The sequence below is a fragment of the Lagenorhynchus albirostris genome, chromosome 1, assembly GCF_949774975.1.
Source record: "Lagenorhynchus albirostris chromosome 1, mLagAlb1.1, whole genome shotgun sequence".
NCBI classification, from domain to species: Eukaryota; Metazoa; Chordata; class Mammalia; order Artiodactyla; family Delphinidae; genus Lagenorhynchus; species Lagenorhynchus albirostris.
The window spans coordinates 138,967,996-138,987,986 of NC_083095.1; the positions used below are offsets into that span (position 1 = coordinate 138,967,996).

A 19,991-nucleotide genomic window follows, 5' to 3' on the forward strand; every position below is an offset into this window, starting at 1 on the left:
GGAATACCTGAATAGACAACGAATCATCCCAAATTAAGGAGCCCTGTGGATGAAAGGCTCTTGGTGCTGCAGCCAGGAGTCAGTGCTGTGCCTCTGAGGTGGGAGAGCCAACTTCAGGACACTGGTCCACAAGAGGCCTCCCAGCTGCACATAATATCAAACAGCAAAAATCTCCGAGAGATCTCCATCTCAAGGCCAGCACCCAGCTTCACTCAACGACCAGCAAGCTACAGTGCTAGACATCCTATGCCAAACAACTAGCAAGACAGGAACACAACCCCACCCATTAGCAGAGAGGCTGCCCAAAATCATAGTTAAGTCTACAGACACCCCAAAACACACCACAAGACGTGGACCTGCCCACCAGAAAGACAAGATCCAGCCTCATACACCAGAACACAGGCACTAGTACCCTCCACCAGGAAGCCTACACAACCCACTGAACCAACCTTAGCCACTGGGGACAGACACAAAAAACAACAGGAACTACGAACCTTCAGCCTGCAAAAAAGGAGACCCCAAACACAGTAAGATAAGCAAAATGAAAACACAGAAAAACACACAGCAGATGAAGGAGCAAGATAAAAACCCACCAGACCTAACAAATGAAGAGGAAATAGGCAGTCTACCTGAAAAAGAATTCAGAATAATGATAGTAAGGTTGATCCGAAATCTTGGAGATAGAATGGACAATAGAATGGACAAATTGCAAGAATTAGTTAACAAGGACCTAGAAGAACTAAAGATGAAACAAGCAACGATGAACAACACAATAAATGAAATTAAAAATACTCTAGATGGGATCAATAGCAGAATAACTGAGGCAGAAGAAAGGATAAGTGACCTGGAAGATAAAATAGTGGAAATAACTACTGCAGAGCAGAAAAAAGAAAAAAGAATGAAAAGAACTGAGGACAGTCTCAGAGACCTCTGGGACAACATTAAACGCACCAACATTCGAATTATAGGGGTTCCAGAAGAAGAAGAAAAAAAGAAAGGGACTGAGAAAATATTTGAAGAGATTATAGTTGAAAACTTCCCTAATATGGGAAAAGAAATAGTTAATCAAGTCCAGGAAGCACAGAGAGTCCCATACAGGATAAATCCAAGGAGAAATACGCCAAGACACATATTAATCAAACTGTCAAAAATTAAATACAAAGAAAACATATTAAAAGCAGCAAGGGAAAAACAACAAATAACACACAAGGGAATCCCCATAAGGTTAACAGCTGATCTTTCAGCAGAAACTCTGCAAGCCAGAAGGGAGTGGCAGGACATATTGAAAGTGTTGAAGGAGAAAAACCTGCAACCAAGATTACTTTACCCAGCAAGGATCTCATTCAGATTTGATGGAGAAATTAAAACCTTTACAGACAAGCAAAAGCTGAGAGAGTTCAGCACCACCAAACCAGCTCTACAACAACTGCTAAAGGAACTTCTCTAGGCAAGAAACACAAAAGAAGGAAAGGACCTACAATAATGAACCCAAAACAATTAAGAAAATGGGAATAGGAACACACATATCGATAATTACCTTAAATGTAAATGGACTAAATGCTCCCACCAAAAGACACAGATTGGCTGAATGGATACAAAAACAAGACCCATATATTTGCTGTCTACAAGAGACCCACTTCAGACCTAGAGACACATACAGACTGAAAGTAAGGGGATGGAAAAAGGTATTTCATGCAAATGGAAACCAAAAGAAAGCTGGAGTAGCAATTCTCATATCAGACAAAATAGACTTTAAAACAAAGACTATTAGAAGAGACAAAGAAGGACACTACATAATGATCAAGGGATCGATCCAAGAGGAAGATATAACAATTGTAAATATTTATGCACCCAACTTAGGTGCACCTCAATACATAAGGCAAATACTGACAACCATAAAAGGTAAATGTAAATGGACTAAATGCTCCCACCGAAAGACACAGATTGGCTGAATGGATACAAAATGTAAATGTAAATGGACTAAATGCTCCCACCAAAAGACACAGATTGGCTGAATGGATACAAAAACAAGACCCATATATTTGCTGTCTACAAGAGACCCACTTCAGACCTAGAGACACATACAGACTGAAAGTAAGGGGATGGAAAAAGGTATTTCATGCAAATGGAAACCAAAAGAAAGCTGGAGTAGCAATTCTCATATCAGACAAAATAGACTTTAAAACAAAGACTATTAGAAGAGACAAAGAAGGACACTACATAATGATCAAGGGATCGATCCAAGAGGAAGATATAACAATTGTAAATATTTATGCACCCAACTTAGGTGCACCTCAATACATAAGGCAAATACTGACAACCATAAAAGGGGAAATCGACAGTAACACATTCATAGTAGGGGACTTTAACACCCCACTTTCACCAATGGACAGATCATCCAAAATGAAAATAAATAAGGAAACACAAGCTTTAAATGATACATTAAACGAGATGGAGTTAATTGATATTTATAGGACATTCCATCCAAAAACAACAGAATACACATTTTTCTCAAGTGCTCATGGAACATTCTCCAGGATAGATCATATCTTGGGTCACAAATCAAGCCTTGGTAAATTTAAGAAAATTGAAATTGTATCAAGTATCTTTTCTGACCACAACGCCATGAGACTAGATATCAATTACAGGAAAAGATCTGTAAAAAATACAAACACATGGAGGCTAAACAATACACTACTTAATAATGAAGTGACCACTGAAGAAATCAAAGAGGAAATCAAAAAATACCTAGAAACAAACGACAATGGAGACACAACGACCCAAAACCTGTGGGATGCAGCAAAAGCAGTTCTAAGGGGGAAGTTTATAGCAATACAAGCCCACCTTAAGAAGCAGGAAACATCTCGAATAAACAACCTAACCTTGCACCTCAAGCAATTAGAGAAAGAAGAACAAAAAAACCCCAAAGCTAGCAGAAGGAAAGAAATCATAAAAATCAGATCAGAAATAAATGAAAAAGAAATGAAGGAAACAATAGCAAAGATCAATAAAACTAAAAGCTGGTTCTTTGAGAAGAGAAACAAAATAGATAAACCACTAGCCAGACTCATCAAGAAAAAGAGGGAGAAGACTCAAATCAATAGAATTAGAAATGAAAAAGGAGAGGTAACAACTGACACTGCAGAAATAAAAGAGATCATGAGAGATTACTACAAGCAACTCTATGCCAATAAAATGGACAATCTGGAAGAAATGGACAAATTCTTGGAAATGCATAACCTGCCAAGACTGAATCAGGAAGAAATAGAAAATATGAACAGACCAATCACAAGCACTGAAATTGAAACTGTGATTAAAAATCTTCCAACAAAGAAAAGCCCAGGACCAGATGGCTTCACAGGCGAATTCTATCAAACATTTAGAGAAGAGCTAACACCTATCCTTCTCAAACTCTTCCAAAATATAGCAGAGGGAGGAACACTCCCAAACTCCTTCTACGAGGCCACCATCACCTTGATACCAAAACCAGACAAGGATGTCATAAAGAAAGAAAACTACAGGCCAATATCACTGATGAACATAGATGCAAAAATCCTCAACAAAATACTAGCAAACAGAATCCAACAGCACATTAAAACGATCATACACCATGATCAAGTGGGGTTTATTCCAGGAATGCAAGGATTCTTCAATATACGCAAATCTATCAATGTGATAAACCATATTAACAAACTGAAGGAGAAAAACCATATGATCATCTCAATAGATGCAGAGAAAGCTTTTGACAAAATTCAACACCCATTTATGATAAAAACCCTGCAGAAAGTAGGCATAGAGGGAACTTTCCTCAACATAATAAAGGCCATATATGACAAGCCCACAGCAAACATCATCCTCAATGGTGAAAAACTGAAAGCATTTCCACTAAGATCAGGAACAAGACAAGGTTGCCCACTCTCACCACTCTTATTCAACATAGTTTTGGAAGTTTTAGCCACAGCAATCAGAGAAGAAAAGGAAATAAAAGGAATCCAAATCGGAAAAGAAGAAGTAAAGCTGTCACTGTTTGCAGATGACATGATCCTATACATAGAGAACCCTAAAGATGCTACCAGAAAACTACTAGAGCTAATCAATGAATTTGGTAAAGTGGCAGGATACAAAATTAATGCACAGAAATCTCTGGCATTCCTATATACTAATGATGAAAAATCTGAAAGTGAAATCAAGAAAACACTCCCATTTACCATTGCAACAAAAAGAATAAAATATCTAGGAATAAACCTACCTAAGGAGACAAAAGACCTGTATGCAGAAAATTATAAGACACTGATGAAAGAAATTAAAGACGATACAAATAGATGGAGAGATATACCATGTTCTTGGATTGGAAGAATCAACATTGTGAAAATGACTCTACTACCGAAAGCAATCTATAGATTCAATGCAATCCCTATCAAACTACCACTGGCATTTTTCACAGAACTAGAACAAAAAATTTTGCAATTTGTATGGAAACACAAAAGACCCCGAATAGCCAAAGCAATTTTGAGAACGAAAGAAGGAACTGGAGGAATCAGGCTCCCTGACTTCAGACTATACTACAAAGCTACAGTTATCAAGACGGTATGGTACTGGCACAAAAACAGAAAGATAGATCAATGGAACAGGATAGAAAGCCCAGAGATAAACCCACGCACATATGGTCACCTTATCTTTGACAAAGAAGGCAGAAATGTACAGTGAAGAAAGGACAGCCTATTCAATAAGTGGTGCTGGGAAAACTGGACAGCTACATGTAAAGGTATGAAATTAGATCACTCCCTAACACCATACACAAAAATAAGCTCAAAATGGATTAAAGACCTAAATGTAAGGCCAGAAACTATCAAACTCTTAGAGGAAAACATAGGCAGAACACTCTATGACATAAATCACAGCAAGGTCCTTTTTGACCCACCTCCTAGAGAAATGGAAATAAAAACAAGAGTAAACAAATGGAACCTAATGAAACTTAAAAGCTTTTGCGCAGCAAAGGAAACCATAAAGAAGACCAAAAGACAACCCTCAGAATGGGAAAAAATATTTGCAAATGAAGCAACTGACAAAGGATTGATCTCCAAAATTTATAAGCAGCTCATGCAGCTTAATAACAAAAAAACAAACAACCCAATCCAAAAATGGGCAGAAGACCTAAATAGACATTTCTCCAAAGAAGATATACAGAGTGCCAACAAACACATGAAAGAATGCTCAACATCACTAATCATGAGAGAAATGCAAATCAAAACTACAATGAGATATCATCTCACACCAGTCAGAATGGCCATCATCAAAAAATCTAGAAACAATAAATGCTGGAGAGGGTGTGGAGAAAAGGGAACCCTCTTACACTGTTGGTGGGAATGTAAATTGATACAGCCACTGTGGAGAACAGTATGGAGGTTCCTTAAAAAGCTACAAATAGAACTACCATATGACCCAGCAATCCCACTACTAGGCATATACCCTGAGAAAACCATAATTCAAAAAGAGTCATGTACCAAAATGTTCATTGCAGCTCTATTTACAATAGCCCAGAGATGGAAACAACCTAGGTGTCCATCATCGGATGAATGGATAAAGAAGATGTGGCACATATATACAATGGAATATTACTCAGCCATAAAAAGAGACGAAATTGAGCTATTTGTAATGAGGTGGATAGACCTAGAGTCTGTCATACAGAGTGAAGTAAGTCAGAAAGAGAGAGACAAATACCGTATGCTAACACATATATATGGAATTTAAAAAAAAAAATGTCATGAAAAACCTAGGGGTGAAACAGGAATAAAGACACAGACTTACTAGAGAATGGACTTGAGGTTATGGGGAGGGGGAAGGGTAAACGGTGACAAAGCGATAAAGAGGCATGGACATATATACACTACCAAACGTAAGGTAAATAGCTAGTGGGAAGCAGCCGCATAGCACAGGGAGATCAGCTCGGTGCTTTGTGACCGCCTGGAGGGGTGGGATAGGGAGGGTGGGAGGGAGGGAGACGCAAGCGGGAAGAGATATGGGAATATATGTATGTATATAACTGATTCATTTTGTTGTGAAGCTGAAGCTAACATACCATTGTAAAGCAATTATACTCCAATAAAGATGTTAAAAAATAAATAAATAAATAAAGGTGAGAAATAATTTACACCTTCCAAAAAATAAGAACATAAGATGCCCAAATAGCACATAGGACATACTTTTACTAAAAACATTATTTGTCGTTTATCTGAGATTAAATTTTAACTAGACAGTCAATATATTTTCTTTGCTAAATCTGGCAACCCTACTTTCCAGTGGTGAGGCCCCTGGTCTGGGGAAGGCTGTCTACTAACCAGGTCAGCTCCTTGACACACGAAACATTCTTAATCTTCTAGATCTGTGCTCTTCATGGAGAAGACAGTGCCCCCAACAGACCGAAGACTGGTCCCTTGGAGGCAAAAAATCTTATTACGCATAAAGCACAGATACATGTACAGTACATAAACAAATATACAGCATATCTGTGGCATTAAAATGTCATGAAGGGCCATTAGAAAAAAAATATCTAAAAAGACTCCTTAAGGGGGCAATAATGAAAAAAAAGAGAGAGAGAGTTGGGAAACGCTGCCCTAGATTATTGTGCTTTAGGAATTTAAATTTCCTGAAAAGATGACACTGACAGTCATCTTAATTTTGACTACCATTTACTCCTGGTATTGTGATAACATTATTCCAGATTCTGACTGTTCTTTGAGCAAAGACATGTCTAGCTGAGGGACTCTGGAATTAACACTAATAAAGTACTTGAGCTGTCCAGAGGGGGAGGGGAAGGTTGCATTCCAGAGCAGAGCAGGATGCAGGGGCTGTGATGCTGCCCTTAACCACACTGGTCCAAACAAAAATAATGAGTGAGAGAAGGCAGGGTGGGCCACTGGGGACCCAGGGTGCCCTGGACAAGGGTGCGGTCACAGACCACACTGACATGTTTCTGTGCGGGATGGAGCCCACCCAGCCCAGCAGGGAGAGAAGCCGTGACCGCCACATCTTGCCCATCCCTCCCCCTCTATCCTTGCCCTTGGAGGAGGATGGAGCCATCACAAGTTTTGTGTCTTAAAGACCACACAGGGACTTCCCTGGTGGCGCAGTGGTTGAGAATCTGCATGCCAGTGCACGGGACACGGGTTCGAGCCCTGGTCTGGGAGGATCCCACATGCTGCGGAGCAACTAAGCCCATGCACCACAACTACTGAACCTGCACTCTGGAGCCCGCAAGCCACAACTACTGAGCCCATGTGGCACAACTACTGAAGGTTGTGGGCCTGGGGCCCGTGCTCCACAATGGGAGAAGCCACCGCAATGAGAGGCCTGCACACCACAACAAAGAGTAGACCCTGCTCACCATAACTAGGAAAAGCCCACGTGCAGCAATGAAGACCCAACGAAGGAAGGAAGGAAGGAAGGGAAACCACACAGAATGGCACTGGACTGAACCTCAGGCAAGTGAATCTTAAGGAAAAGAAACCAGAGAGAAGGGAAAGGGACCCAGCTTATGCTTTATGCCTATAACACACCAAGCACTGTGCTAGGAGCTTGGACAGGGGCTTCTTGTGAGGTCAGAAGCCTGATTTCCTTTGTACCGATGGGAAACTGAGGCACAGGAGGAGTGACTTGTCCAGGGTGACCCCAGCCCATAAATGTAGACTTGGGATTTGAACCAAGGTCTGTAAGGTAATGGGTGGGGTAGAGTCCCTGCTTTCTACTTGACCCCACACAAGCTAGTGGCAGGGCAGGCAAGACATAGCCACATCCTAAAAATACAACACATTCCCCATCCACCACCAGCTTAGCCTTCTCGTGCCCTTTTTGGTAAAAGTGTTGTGAACTCTTTGAAGAAAGATGTTGGACACTCATGTGCCCTCCTCACTTTATCGCCTGCACACAGGTAGAGCAGCTTGGCCATCTGCAAGCCTGCTCTGCTCCATACCCTGCCCACCCCACCTCCAAAGTGAAAGTTGAATGATTTATGTACAATGTCAGGGTGTCACTGGTGGATAACTTCAGGATTACCCCAGAGCCATCCCCTTTCTTGGTAAACCACTGGGGGCTCTGAACATCCTGAATCTTAAATTGCCTGGTGTCTACATGTAGCTCTGACCGATTCAAACTTATTTGAAGTGCACACTGCTTGGAAATTCCCAGAGGAAGGCGGAGATCTACACAAACTGCTTATTTTTAAGGTGCCCCCTTCAATGTCACGGTTTGGGCAATGTTGTGCTTTGAACCTGTCTGTTCCATGGCTTTGTTCTTTCTCACCTGTAGTTAATTCCTCCCAGGACCAGGTGGAGGGGTCTGGGAAGCTCCCCAGCTTGCATAAGGGCTCCCTTCACCCCTTGACCTTGAAGCTGACTCTGAGTGATAGAAGTTTTGTTTGTGCTTCGTCTAGAAATTTGAGGCTTTCTACTCATTTTTAAAAGTGCACTGCCAAAAAAAAAAAAAAAAGTGCACTGCCAGCCAAGTACAAGCGTGGCCACTGCTGCAGCCTTCTTGGTTGCTCTCGTGTCCCTTGCAACAGCTCAGCAGGCTCCCTGCCCTCTCTCTGGGGTGGGTGTAAGCCTCTCCTGCCATCCCATCCCACCCTTGCTTGCTAGAGCTGGTCCAGTCTTTTCACCTTATCCATGACCCACTGTATGTAGTAAAGTCTGAAACACAGCGGTCCATTAAACTATCTTTAATACAAGGCTGTGGAATAGGATAAAGGTGATATTTTTGCAGTAGAATAAAATCTTCTCAGATAATTGCCATACCTATCTGTTTTTCTTTTGCATGGATGCAAAATCAAATTTCAGAATGAAGGAGGCCCTTGGAATGCAAAATCAGCCTGTAAATTGGATTCTACACCCACCCTAGAACCAACACACGGGTAGGAAGGCAAACCCTGCCCTGGAGTAGGTCACCCTCAAGAAAGGCCATGCAAACCGCTTTCAAAGACGCATTTGCAATTCGCTCAGCTGCCTTTGGGAGGCGATAGCTCTGTGACAGGAAAATGGATTTGTCTGCAGAGATCCACCAGTGCACTTTCCCTTAACTGGAGCTGGAGTCCTGTTCTGAGGCACTGAAGTCATGGCGAGAGGACCGTGGGAAGCAAAGTGGTAACCCCTAGCTCCGTTCCAGAGCCCCAGAAGGGCATATCCAGCGTAAGGATTTCCCACAGGTGGTACCCAGAGCTGTTTCCAGGATATAGAAGAGAGGGAGGCTGTGGGGGTCAGGCAGTGGTCCCTCTCCCATCTGCCATCTACCCCGCTTCTCCCCCCTGGAGGTCAGATGTGACCTCTTTTGTCCTCTGGGCACAGAGGGAGGGGTGACTAGGTTTACTAGTGGGGACCCAGGCCCTCCCCCTTCCAAGTCCCAGAAGCATTTGTATCTGGAAAGAGGTACAAGTCTTTCTGCTAAACAAAGTTTCACCCTCTACACCAGTGGTATATGAACCCCTCTTTTTCAACCTGAAAGTTACATGGAAGTCAAGTGCAAAAGAGACCACGATGGAGGTTCTTGGCTGTAAGACGGCCAGAGGCCAGCAGCCCCCACTACCTGGGCCCTCGCTGTGGCCTGAGAACACTCCATAAATGGGCTAAAAACCATGGCTTGGGCCTCATAGGTGCCCAAGGTCCAAGCGATCACAGGGCAGAAAGGAACCTTCTGGGACTTCTAATCTAAAAGCTCTTAACCTGCATTGCCCAGATTTAAACCTGATGCTAGGCCTCAACCCCATTAATCCCCAACCCCATTCTTCTGAGTTGGGTTCAGGCACTGAAGCCCTCCATCCACTGGGCCCTCCCCCCAATTCTAGTCCAAACCCTTCAGACAAGGAAAAGCCCACCCAGAGAGGCAAAGCTCCACTGGAGGGAGGGGCTGGTTTCTCAGGACTGCTCCCTGCAGTGGGCAGCTGCTAGTGGAGGGGAGCAGGGTACCTGTGGAGCAGGGCAGCAGGAGGTCCATGACCACCGAGTCGGCCCCCTTGGTGTAGACGTTGATCTCGTCCGTGAGTGGGTGCCGGATCACCACTGACATCCTCTTGCGGATGGAGTCGAAGCCCAGCGTGTGCAGGAGCTCGAAGGTGAGCCTGCCCAGGTGGGGCAGCTCTACCGACACCTGGTCGTGCAGTCGGTCCACGAGCGCGCAGCTGTAGGCGCGGGCGGCGTAGACGAGAGCTGCCTCGTCGGGGCTCTCGGCCTCGTAGCGCAGCTCCCCCTCGGGCTCAGGCTCCTGTGCTGAGCACTCAGGTGCCCAGCCGTCTGCCCCGCTGCTGTAGCCATTGCTGGCAAGGCCTGGGGCCGGCGGGCGCAGCCTCTCCTCCAGCCGGAACAACGTGCCGTTGTTGGCCAGCGTGGACAAGAGGCTGGACTTGTGCACCGACTTGTTGGTGGCCATGCTCCCAATGCTGCTGCAGCCCGAGGCCAGGCGGCTGGGCGTGAACCTCCGGAGGAAATCTTCTATCGTCTTCACCGGGGACTTCAGCTCGAAGCGCACCCTCACCTGCCAGGGAAGTAGTCGGAAGACAGGTTAGGTGTCTCCCAAGAGCCCTCACCCTGACTCCCTTAGGGCCGCCCTCCACTTCCCCAGGGGGGCCTGAATACGGATTTCCCATTTCCCACTGAAATTGCAACCAGAGTCAGCATTTCTTCCTTGAGACTATCCCTTGGCCTCTTCCTCTTCACCTCAACACAGGTTCTGCCATATTCACTCTTTCAGGATGTGACTGTAGGGTAGCAATGACCAAGGCCCGGGATGGACTCAGGGCATTGGGTGGCCTGTGGTTCCCAAGGCTTTGGGACTGTCCCCTCACTGCAGTGGCCCATGGCTTTACAGAAACTTCCCAGGAGTGGGCCTGCCACTGCCTGGCATGAACCCTGGATTTTTTTTTTTCAATTAAAAAAAACATTTAACAAAAGACCAATTTATACATTCTTTTGAATTATGTCCATAAAAAACTTAAATTTACACAAAATTTCCCAAACCCAAAAGAATCTTTCGAAACAAATGAAATACATAGGCAAATTCAGGCCCCAAATCCTTAAACAAATGTTTAAAAAATCACAATAAATTGTGTATTTTCTAAAGAGGACTGAAAACAACAAAACGACATGTATACAATTGTTAAAGTTTCAAAAAGCTCAATATGGAGCAACAAAGCAACACATTATTTAAATGAGTGCTGTATGCTAATGATGATACAATATACCTATTTTAATTTTCTGCTAGATAATGGATTTAGAGCAAATGTTGAAACAATCAAACCACTGAATTACAGTTACCCCTTAATCTTTGCAATTTTGTCCATGGGTCTGAAGTTGTGAATTGTAGTAAGAGCCTCCAGAAACGTCAGGCATTTGGTAAAACAAGGCACATGGGACCAATTTTGATAAAGGTGCTTTTTCTTTGGTCTTCTACTGACTTTAAATATTGCTACATATCCAAGTGGGAGATTCGGACAGCCATGCCAGAGCTCCTGCTAGCTCCAAATGCCCTTGAAGGTGGCACCCACCCACAGGTGGGCACAGAAATGCATCCAGAGACACGTTCATGTGCAGTCTGAGGATTCTGCTCCCTACATGGAACTCACTCCATGTGTGACCATGGGCACACACCTCAGTCATGTCGGGGTCTCTCTCGCTTATTCAGTAATTGCAACAATGCCTAGGGTCAGTCAGGTAGGGTCTAACCTAGAAACCAGACCCCTCTTCAGGGAAGTATTCCAGAGGGACTGAACAGGGTGGCGGAAGAACCCAGAGGCCAGACGAGGGATGCCAAGGCTGCTGAGAGGTGAACTGCAAAAGGAAGCAGCCTCCACCCAGGGCTGATGGCACAAGCCTGTGCTCTCTGAGTGTCAGAGCCCGTCCACCTGGGATCCGCCAGGCCCACTGGGGCCTCCAAAGGCCAGTGGGGTATGAGCAAAGAGTACAGGGGGGTCACATTGCTGCCAGATATGTTGCTGCTGCAGAGAGGGCAGGGGCCCCTTGTTCACCCTCCATCACAACAATGGCTTCACCAGCAGAACCTGCTGGAAGGCCCAGGAGGAGGGGAAGGGGTCTGGGAGAGTGGGGGTGACAGGGTACAGACCTATAGTGTGCATCAGCCCTAGAACACCTTCATTTGTATCCACTTAAAGTTGCCTAGCTGCATGACGCACAGCCATGCTTAGGTGCACCCCACCCCCTGCAACACCACCTGGTCCACCCGGAGGAGCGCTTGAGTTATAGAGGTTCCTTTCACATATAAAACCTTACTCTCTTTGGAGAGAACCTTGATGTTAACCCAAACAAAACCCAACTTGGTGTTGCTATGTTTCTACCACCCAAAGTAACTTCCCACTGATTCTCAACCACTTCCTGAACGCCAATGTTAAAGGCCTTTATTAACATCAAATACATTTACTATGTGCCAAACTCTACTCTGAGACCTTTCCCTGAATCCCACCACCGCCCCCACATCCCAGACAAGGTGCCAAAGACACAGGAGGGGACCAGCTTATAGTGTCGTCAGGATGCAAGTCCAGGCGGCTCCTACCAGAGTCTGGGCCCCAGCCCATCCTGTCCCCTCTCATGTAAGAATCTAGGACCCTGAGGCTCTGGTCAGCATGGAGGGCAGCCACCCTCTTGCCACTGCCCACCTTGGGCCACGCCTGTATGCTCTGTGCCCCTCTCATCCTGGGCTCAGTAGCTGTCTCTGGCTGGCTGCCCTCTCCCTCTTCGCCACAGTCCTAGCACCTGCCCACTGCAGTCTGAGGATGTCACCACAGAGCTACTGAGCTGGCCTGCCCCGTCTGAAGCCCCCAGCACACCCCCTGAAACCTGAGAGTGGTGCTGAGCGACTGGGCTCCTGCAAGACAGGGAAGCGTGCTCCCTCTCAGGAAGACTGACACCAGTGGGGCCACACCTAGGGGCAGGGGCTCTGTGGGCTCACAGTACGATGCTCCAGAACTTGCCTTTTGTCGTGGCTGATCCGGGGATGTGACCACCACTGTGTTGCAGATGGTGAGTGCAATGAAGAAGTCGAAAATGTCAGACAGCTCAGGTGAGAGGTGGGCCAATGGGTGCTCCTGGTGCCTTGCAAAGGCCAGGCACCTGTCACACTCGCTCACCTTCTCCAGCAGCTTCGGGTCGGGCGTTATGTCCTTCTCCTGGGAAGAACACAAGGGCCGAAGGGTCAGTCTGACCCAGTGACCTGCCAAGTGTCCTTTTTAGTGCTTGACTATGTAAGGCACCTTGATTTTACTAGAAGCTGTAAACAGACCTTCACCTCATATATACACACGTCATTTTATAATTACAAATTATGTATAATCTTGATTGTATAAGAATATACAGCTAACATATGAAATGCATATATTCTTATATATAAGAAGGTACACATGTTCTTTTTATAAAATAATACCTCCAAGAATATATATTATTATAAAATTAACATATCTTACTCAGAAAGATTTGGAAAAATAAGAGAATAATAGGGAAAATGTAACAGATCTCTATCACACCACCTTACAGTAATATATACTTTTTAAAAAACATGCTTCTCTGCCTTTCCTTCGTCTTTTTTCTATACATGTACATTTTTAATCAAAATATTTTATACATAAATGGGCAGTTTCCATTTCCCCAAAAACATTATATTGCCTCAACTTTACCAGGCTTTTAAGAGCCATTTGAAAACATAATTTTTAACGGCATAAAAACAGACATACCATAATTTATTTGACCATTCCTTTATCACTGGGTACATTTTTTCGCTGTTTTATTGATGTAAATAACACACTGATAAGCTTCTATGCACAGAAATCTTTCACTGAATCACTAACTTCCTAGGTCAGAAGTTGGAACATTTCAAATACTCTTAACCCATATTGATTGTGAAATTGATGTCAGGAAAACCTTCTCCAACACAGCCTCCCTGCTGCTCGGGTGACAGATCCCCGCCCACGTGCCCCATGTAAACCCAACAACAATCAGTGACCACAAGTCTAGATGACCTCTATTCAAATGGCACCTTCTATATGGGTTTCGAAGGACATAAAAGAATGAGGCCACCATACGTGAACAAAACGGATTCTCCCTCTCTGGTCTTCAAAAATTTTAGAAGTGAAAGGATCTTTTAGAGGTTGTCACTCACGTACTTCTGGAAATTTCCCTGCCGGATGAGAATGGTCCATAAATGTTTGGGCGGTTGACAAGGCAAAGGATGGATTTGGGTTCATCTAATTAAATTTCTTTTTTTTAATCTGACTTTGCTTTTGCACAGTTGTCATCTTGCCCTGATGTTTTACACATTTCATAGGGCAGGACAGACTTCCTCTCCGTCACCAACTTGGCTGGGTCATCGGCAGTCCCCGCCTGGTAAGGGGACCTAATCAGTGTTTTGGAAAAGATACAGCAGTGTGGGAAGAAGGCACTGGACAGAAAAACATCCCCTAACTGAACAGAGGTAACTCCCCAGTGAAGAACAGACACTTTTGGTGACTGGGGGAGGTGACAGCGGGAAGGAGGGCTGCAGGACTCACCATGGGGCTGCTGAAGGCTGTGTGCTTGGACAGCATGCTGGCCCTCTTGGCCTCGGCACGGCTGCTGGTGCGCCGGTGTGACCTGGTGCTCTGGCTCCGATGCACGACTCGGATGCTTTGGTGGCTCCCGGTGCTGCTGCGCTGGGGCAGTGAGCCCCCTCTGGGCACCACCTCCTCCTCCTCCGAGTCTGCTTCCTGGTACCTGGCCAGACGCCGGGCTGTGGGGGAGGGGAACTAAGTGACATCGTGGGGAGGCTGTGTGTGATACTGAAGGGTCTAGGTTCCACAAGGCATCCAGCAGGGCACCCTGGGCCCTCACCACCCTCGCTCTCTGATGGCGAGGCCATGTTTGACAGGGGTTTCCACTGAGGGATGGGGGATGTTCTCATTTACATGCACCTTCAGTGGACCCGATGGGGCTTATGTTCTCAACCCCACGTCACAGATGAGAAGACTGAGTCTCATCTGTTAAGGTCATGGGATGCAGGGGCAGGGGGTTGAGATGGTACCCAGGCCCACGGGATGCCAAAGCTCAGGTCCCGCCCGTGATGGCAAAGGGGCCACCCCATCCCACAAAAAGTCAGATGTGGGTGGAGATGGGTCCACATACAGCCCCTCTGTTCAGGGGGAGCCCCCATGTGAATGGGGTGGGTGGGCAGGTGGCTGGGAGGCCCACAGAGTAGCTGGGTTCCAGGCTTTGACCTTCATGCCAGGGTCACAGGGCCACCTGCTTACTGGGGCTGTCAGGACAGATCACGCATTGAGCATCTGCCTTGCAGTCAAGCAGAAATAACGGTTCTCAGGCTGTGTTGACGGTGCTCTCCTGAGAGGGCTCCTTGCTCAACGTCAGGTGGGGATGAAGCACTTAGCAGCAGGGAGGCTCACATCCTCCTGGGGTTGTACAGCGTGGAAGAATGCCGCCAGTGTTCAGACCCAGCAAGCAGAGCTCCACTGAAGAAGACGGTGATTGTGATGCTGTGCCTGGCTCTTAGGGGGCACCGTGGAGCAACAGTCCCTGAGGCCTCCAGGGCTCTCAGTGAATCACAGAAGTGCACCCACGCTGCTGTTCTTGCTAACAAGGGCTCTCAACACGTGTTCCTGGCTTTGCCCAGTTAGTTCAGCTTCTTCCATCATATGTGAGCAACAGGAGACTATCCATAGGGACCACTCGCTCCAAACAAGCAACTCTTAAGAACTTCCAGGGCAGGCCCGGTGCTGGGTGGCAACACAAGGCATCCTAACAGGAGGTGGCCCGTGTGAGGGGCTAAGAGAAGGGCCCCCCGTCTGGGCATGCCATGGTGTGGTCTGTCCTGTGGGCCAGGCCTTGAACTCAGCATCTTCTTTGGGAAGACTTTTCTTTAGAGATAAGGAAAGGGAAGTCACCTGTCCATGGCCACCAGGCCGGGTAACTGCCAACCCCAGGACTCCACCTCAGGGAGCTCCTAATTCCAGGAGAAAACTCCTGCACCTGCCCCCTTTTCCCCCTGGCAGTGAGGTGGTGAGTGGATGGCAAGGAAGGGCAAAGCCTGGACTGGGCCTGTCTAGCTCCTAGGCTTGGACATTATGAGCACGGTGTCAGCCTCCCAAGGGCACATCTGCCCGCCCACCCTCCCACAGCAGTGATGAGATGTTAGCCTGAAAGCGGCCATCCCTCAGGCCGCTGCTGGTGCGTCTGTGCTCTTTGACCAGACAGCAGTGGCCTCAGCGATGCCCTCGGGCTCTTTGGGGAAGACGGAGACAAGGAGCAGGTGATGCTTGGCCCTGGCCCTGCACCGTCACCAGGACAGGAAGTAGAGAGGGACACGCCCATGGTCTGTGCAGCCGGTTCAGGTACACGTGAGCTGGGCTCAGTACTCAGAGTCAAACCCACCTGAATTCGTTTTACTAACAGATCTGAGAGGTCAGACCATGCGAGCAGCTGCGAAGGGTGCCCGCCCAGGGGCCCGTCAGTCACTGATCACAGCTCTTCTTTAAAACATGCTGCAGAGACACCTGGCTGTTTCCACCTTCCCCAGCAATGCTTTCCTGTGTCTTCTGGGGGCGATGGACCCCTTTGGTTTTATGGTAAGCATCTGACAACTGTGAAAATCCTTCTGTAATCTTACTTGGGATTCTGCCCCCAGAGCCTCAGTTCCAGTTCAAAGGCCGACTTCAGACCTGGTCCTCTGACTCCTTTATAAGCAGGATGAGGTCTGCTTTCAGGCCCCCAAGCTCTTCTGCACAAGCCTGGGGAGTCAGGGAAGGGAGGAGCCAGAGAGGGAGGCAGGTGGGCAGATGGGACACTGTTCCTGACCGGTTTTTTTGAGTGGCAAATAAAACATTAAACAAATTGGACACATTCCTATGCCTTCTGTTAATATGATTCATTTTATCATGGAGGATATAGTGGATATCATGATAATTCTTGGTTTTATAAAACTCACAAAACTCTCGTGCTTCCAGCAGATCTTTCCCACCAAATGCCCCTAAAGAACAGCTTCCTATTGATGCCCCCATGTTGTCCCCCTGTTCTGTACTTGCTTCTGTTTCTGTGGCAAGGTTTCTTTGATGTTCTCAGATGCTGTTCCAGGAAAGAAGGGGAGTCCTGTTTGCAGAACAGGTGCCCTCTTTCTCAGAGGTACGATGGCCCCAGAGACACTTCTGTGGTACAGGGACCCCCCTCCTGTTTTGGGTGGGCAGTTGGCTCCAGGCACCCCTCGACTTAGGAAGCAGATGGCTCCCCTATGTGCTCAGAGGGGACAGAGGGAGGCAGCCAAGGATAAGAAAAGGAGAGGTGGGAGGAGGGACTGCCTAAATTCCAAAGTGAGGTGACACTTCCCTCTGGGAGGTCATATTCCAGAGGAAAGAAAGCAGCATGAACTGCCCAGTGCCCTGCAGAGAATTTGCAGCTGATAACAAGGAGACTGATGCGTGACAAAGGAAACATCTCTTTGCCTCTTGGTGTGACAGAGACCGGGTGCCTCTGAGGTGAGTTCCTCAAGGTTGCCCTCTTTGGTTCTGCTTGTCTGGCAGAAAATGAGTGTTTAAGCAGATGCCCACCACAGCAGATAGTGCAGGAAGCAGGGCGCCATCAGCAATAAGGAGGGGCCTTTTCTATAGATGCTGGTCCAGAGTTGCTCTGCCAGCCTTTCTGTTTTATTCTTCCTCAAAAATCATCAACCCCTGAAGCTGTGTGTGTGTGTGTGTATGTGTACACGCACGCACACACAGGCACATGGGCATGCAACTCTGATACAGCAGCTCTCTGGTCCTGCCCAGATTGGGAGCCCCCATCCCCAGACTCACCATTTGCATCATGAGAATATTCTATGCCAGACACAGTGCATCTTCGGAAAACCATCTTATTCTCAGTTAAAGTGCCAGTTTTATCGGAGAAGATATACTGTATCTGCCCTAGGTCTTCCGTGATGTTCAGGGCTCGGCACTGCAGCTGTGAGTCTGTCTCCTCATCATACAACTCTATATCCTGGTTAATGAAGTACACTTGGCATACTTTAACAATTTCAATGGAAACGTACAAGGAAATTGGGATCAAAACCTAGGAGACACAAGGCACATAGAATGAATGACCGTGAAGACCCGAGAACTGCGGATTTAGTCCAATCTAAACGACAAATAACTACAACCCCAAGTAAGTAGGGACTATACTGTACCTTTCAGAGCTTAAACAAGTTGGCTTAGAGTCAGTATTGTTAGAGTATTAGGATATTGGCAAAGAGTTTAAACTAGGACAGCCTACGGTGCCACTGCAGAGCGGAAATCCACTATCGTGTCTGGAAGTATGGAAACCGTGGCTTGTTTAGAAGCAAGCGTTTTCATATTACTAAGTTGTGCTTGAGAGAAGCTAGGAGAGGAAAAAGAGAAAAGAGAAACACAAAACACATGGCACAGTCAGAGTCCTCATAAGCAAAGTCACCTCACACCCAGGCTGTCCCGGGGCTCCCAGTGACAGGAGCTGCCTGTCCCGCAGACACAACCCCACAGCTCAGAAGAGATAGTCTTTTCAGTGGCTGGTTCTGTGCTGAAGGACAATCTCTGTGATTTTGTACAATACAGAGCAGAGGGGAGAGGCTTTGAGAAGAACAGTCACGGTTATGCTTTGACAATTCAAGAATAACCTTCATGAAATCAACGCTTAATTTTTTCTTTATCTCTGGAGTAACAGTATTGAACTGATACTTATGGGCTCAGAATATCACATCCAGACTAACTGGGTTCTCTGGGTAACTTAAGTATATGTTAATGCAACACCTACTACAGGACGAACTCAAGTACATGTGATATAAGACAGCAGAACGCCCCTTCCAGGCAAAGGCTAAGCCAATATCTTCTGTTCACTGTGTCCCTAAGGAGGGTGGCAGAGATGCTCACTGCCCCTCTCCACTCTCACAGGCTTTTGGGGGCATAAATTCTCAGTTAGTGATGGGGAATTGTTCAGGAAGCATGGGAACTAATAATAATAATAATAACCAATGCTGCAAAATGCAATGTGATATCCTAAGTTGACTCCAGGAACAGAAAAAGCACATCAGTGGAAAGATTAGTAGAATCCGAATGACGTCTGGAGTTTTGTTTGAGACAAAGTACCAAAGTTGGTTTCTCAGGTTTTTTTTTTTCTTTTTTTGCGGTACACGGGCCTCTCACTGTTGTGGCCTCTCCCGCTGCGGAGCACAGGCTCCGGACGCACAGGCTCAGCGGCCATGGCTCATGGGCCCAGCCGCTCCGCGGCATGTGGGATCTTCCCGGACTGGGGCACGGATCCGTGTCCCCTGCATTAGCAGGCGGACTCTCAACCACTGCGCCACCAGGGAAGCCCGGTTTCTCAGTTTTGACAATGTACCAGAGAAATGTAATACGCTCACATTAAGACACACTGGGTGAGGGACACATGGGAACTCTCTGTACTATTTTTTGAAACTTGTCTGTAAACCTTAAAATTATTCTGAAATAAAAATGTAGGTTTAAGACAGGAATAAAGACGCAAACTTAATAGAGAATGGACTTGAGGATATGGGGAGGGGGAAGGGTAAGCTATGACAAAATGAGAGAGTGGCATGGACATATATACACTACCAAACGTAAAATAGATAGCTAGTGGGAAGCAGCCGCATAGCACAGGGAGATCAACTCGGTGCTTTGTGACCACCTAGATGAGCAGGATAGGGAGAGTGGGAGGGAGGGAGACGCAAGAGGGAAGAGATATGGGGATATATGTATATGTGTAACTGATTCACTTTGTTAATAAAGCAGAAACTAACACACCATTGTAAAGCAATTACACTCCAATAAAGATGTTAAGAAAAAAATGTAGGTTTTTTTAAGAAGTAATTGAGTGGAGGGGGGGTGGGATGAATTGGGAGACTGGGATTGACATATACATACTACCGATACTATATATAAAATACATAACTAATGAGAACCTACTGTATAGCACAGGGAACTCTAGTCAATGCTC

At 46.2% G+C, this 19,991-nt stretch overlaps 1 protein-coding gene across 1 annotated transcript in view; it reads right to left on the bottom strand.

The window, feature by feature from the left end:
* ATP10A (ATPase phospholipid transporting 10A (putative)) overlaps positions 1-19,991 on the bottom strand; it is a 181,279-nt gene that overhangs the window by 28,630 nt on the left and 132,658 nt on the right. The window contains 4 exon segments of the mRNA XM_060155373.1: positions 9,954-10,518; positions 12,968-13,162; positions 14,537-14,754; positions 17,822-18,074. Coding sequence (XP_060011356.1) covers positions 9,954-10,518; positions 12,968-13,162; positions 14,537-14,754; positions 17,822-18,074 — 1,231 coding nt within the window.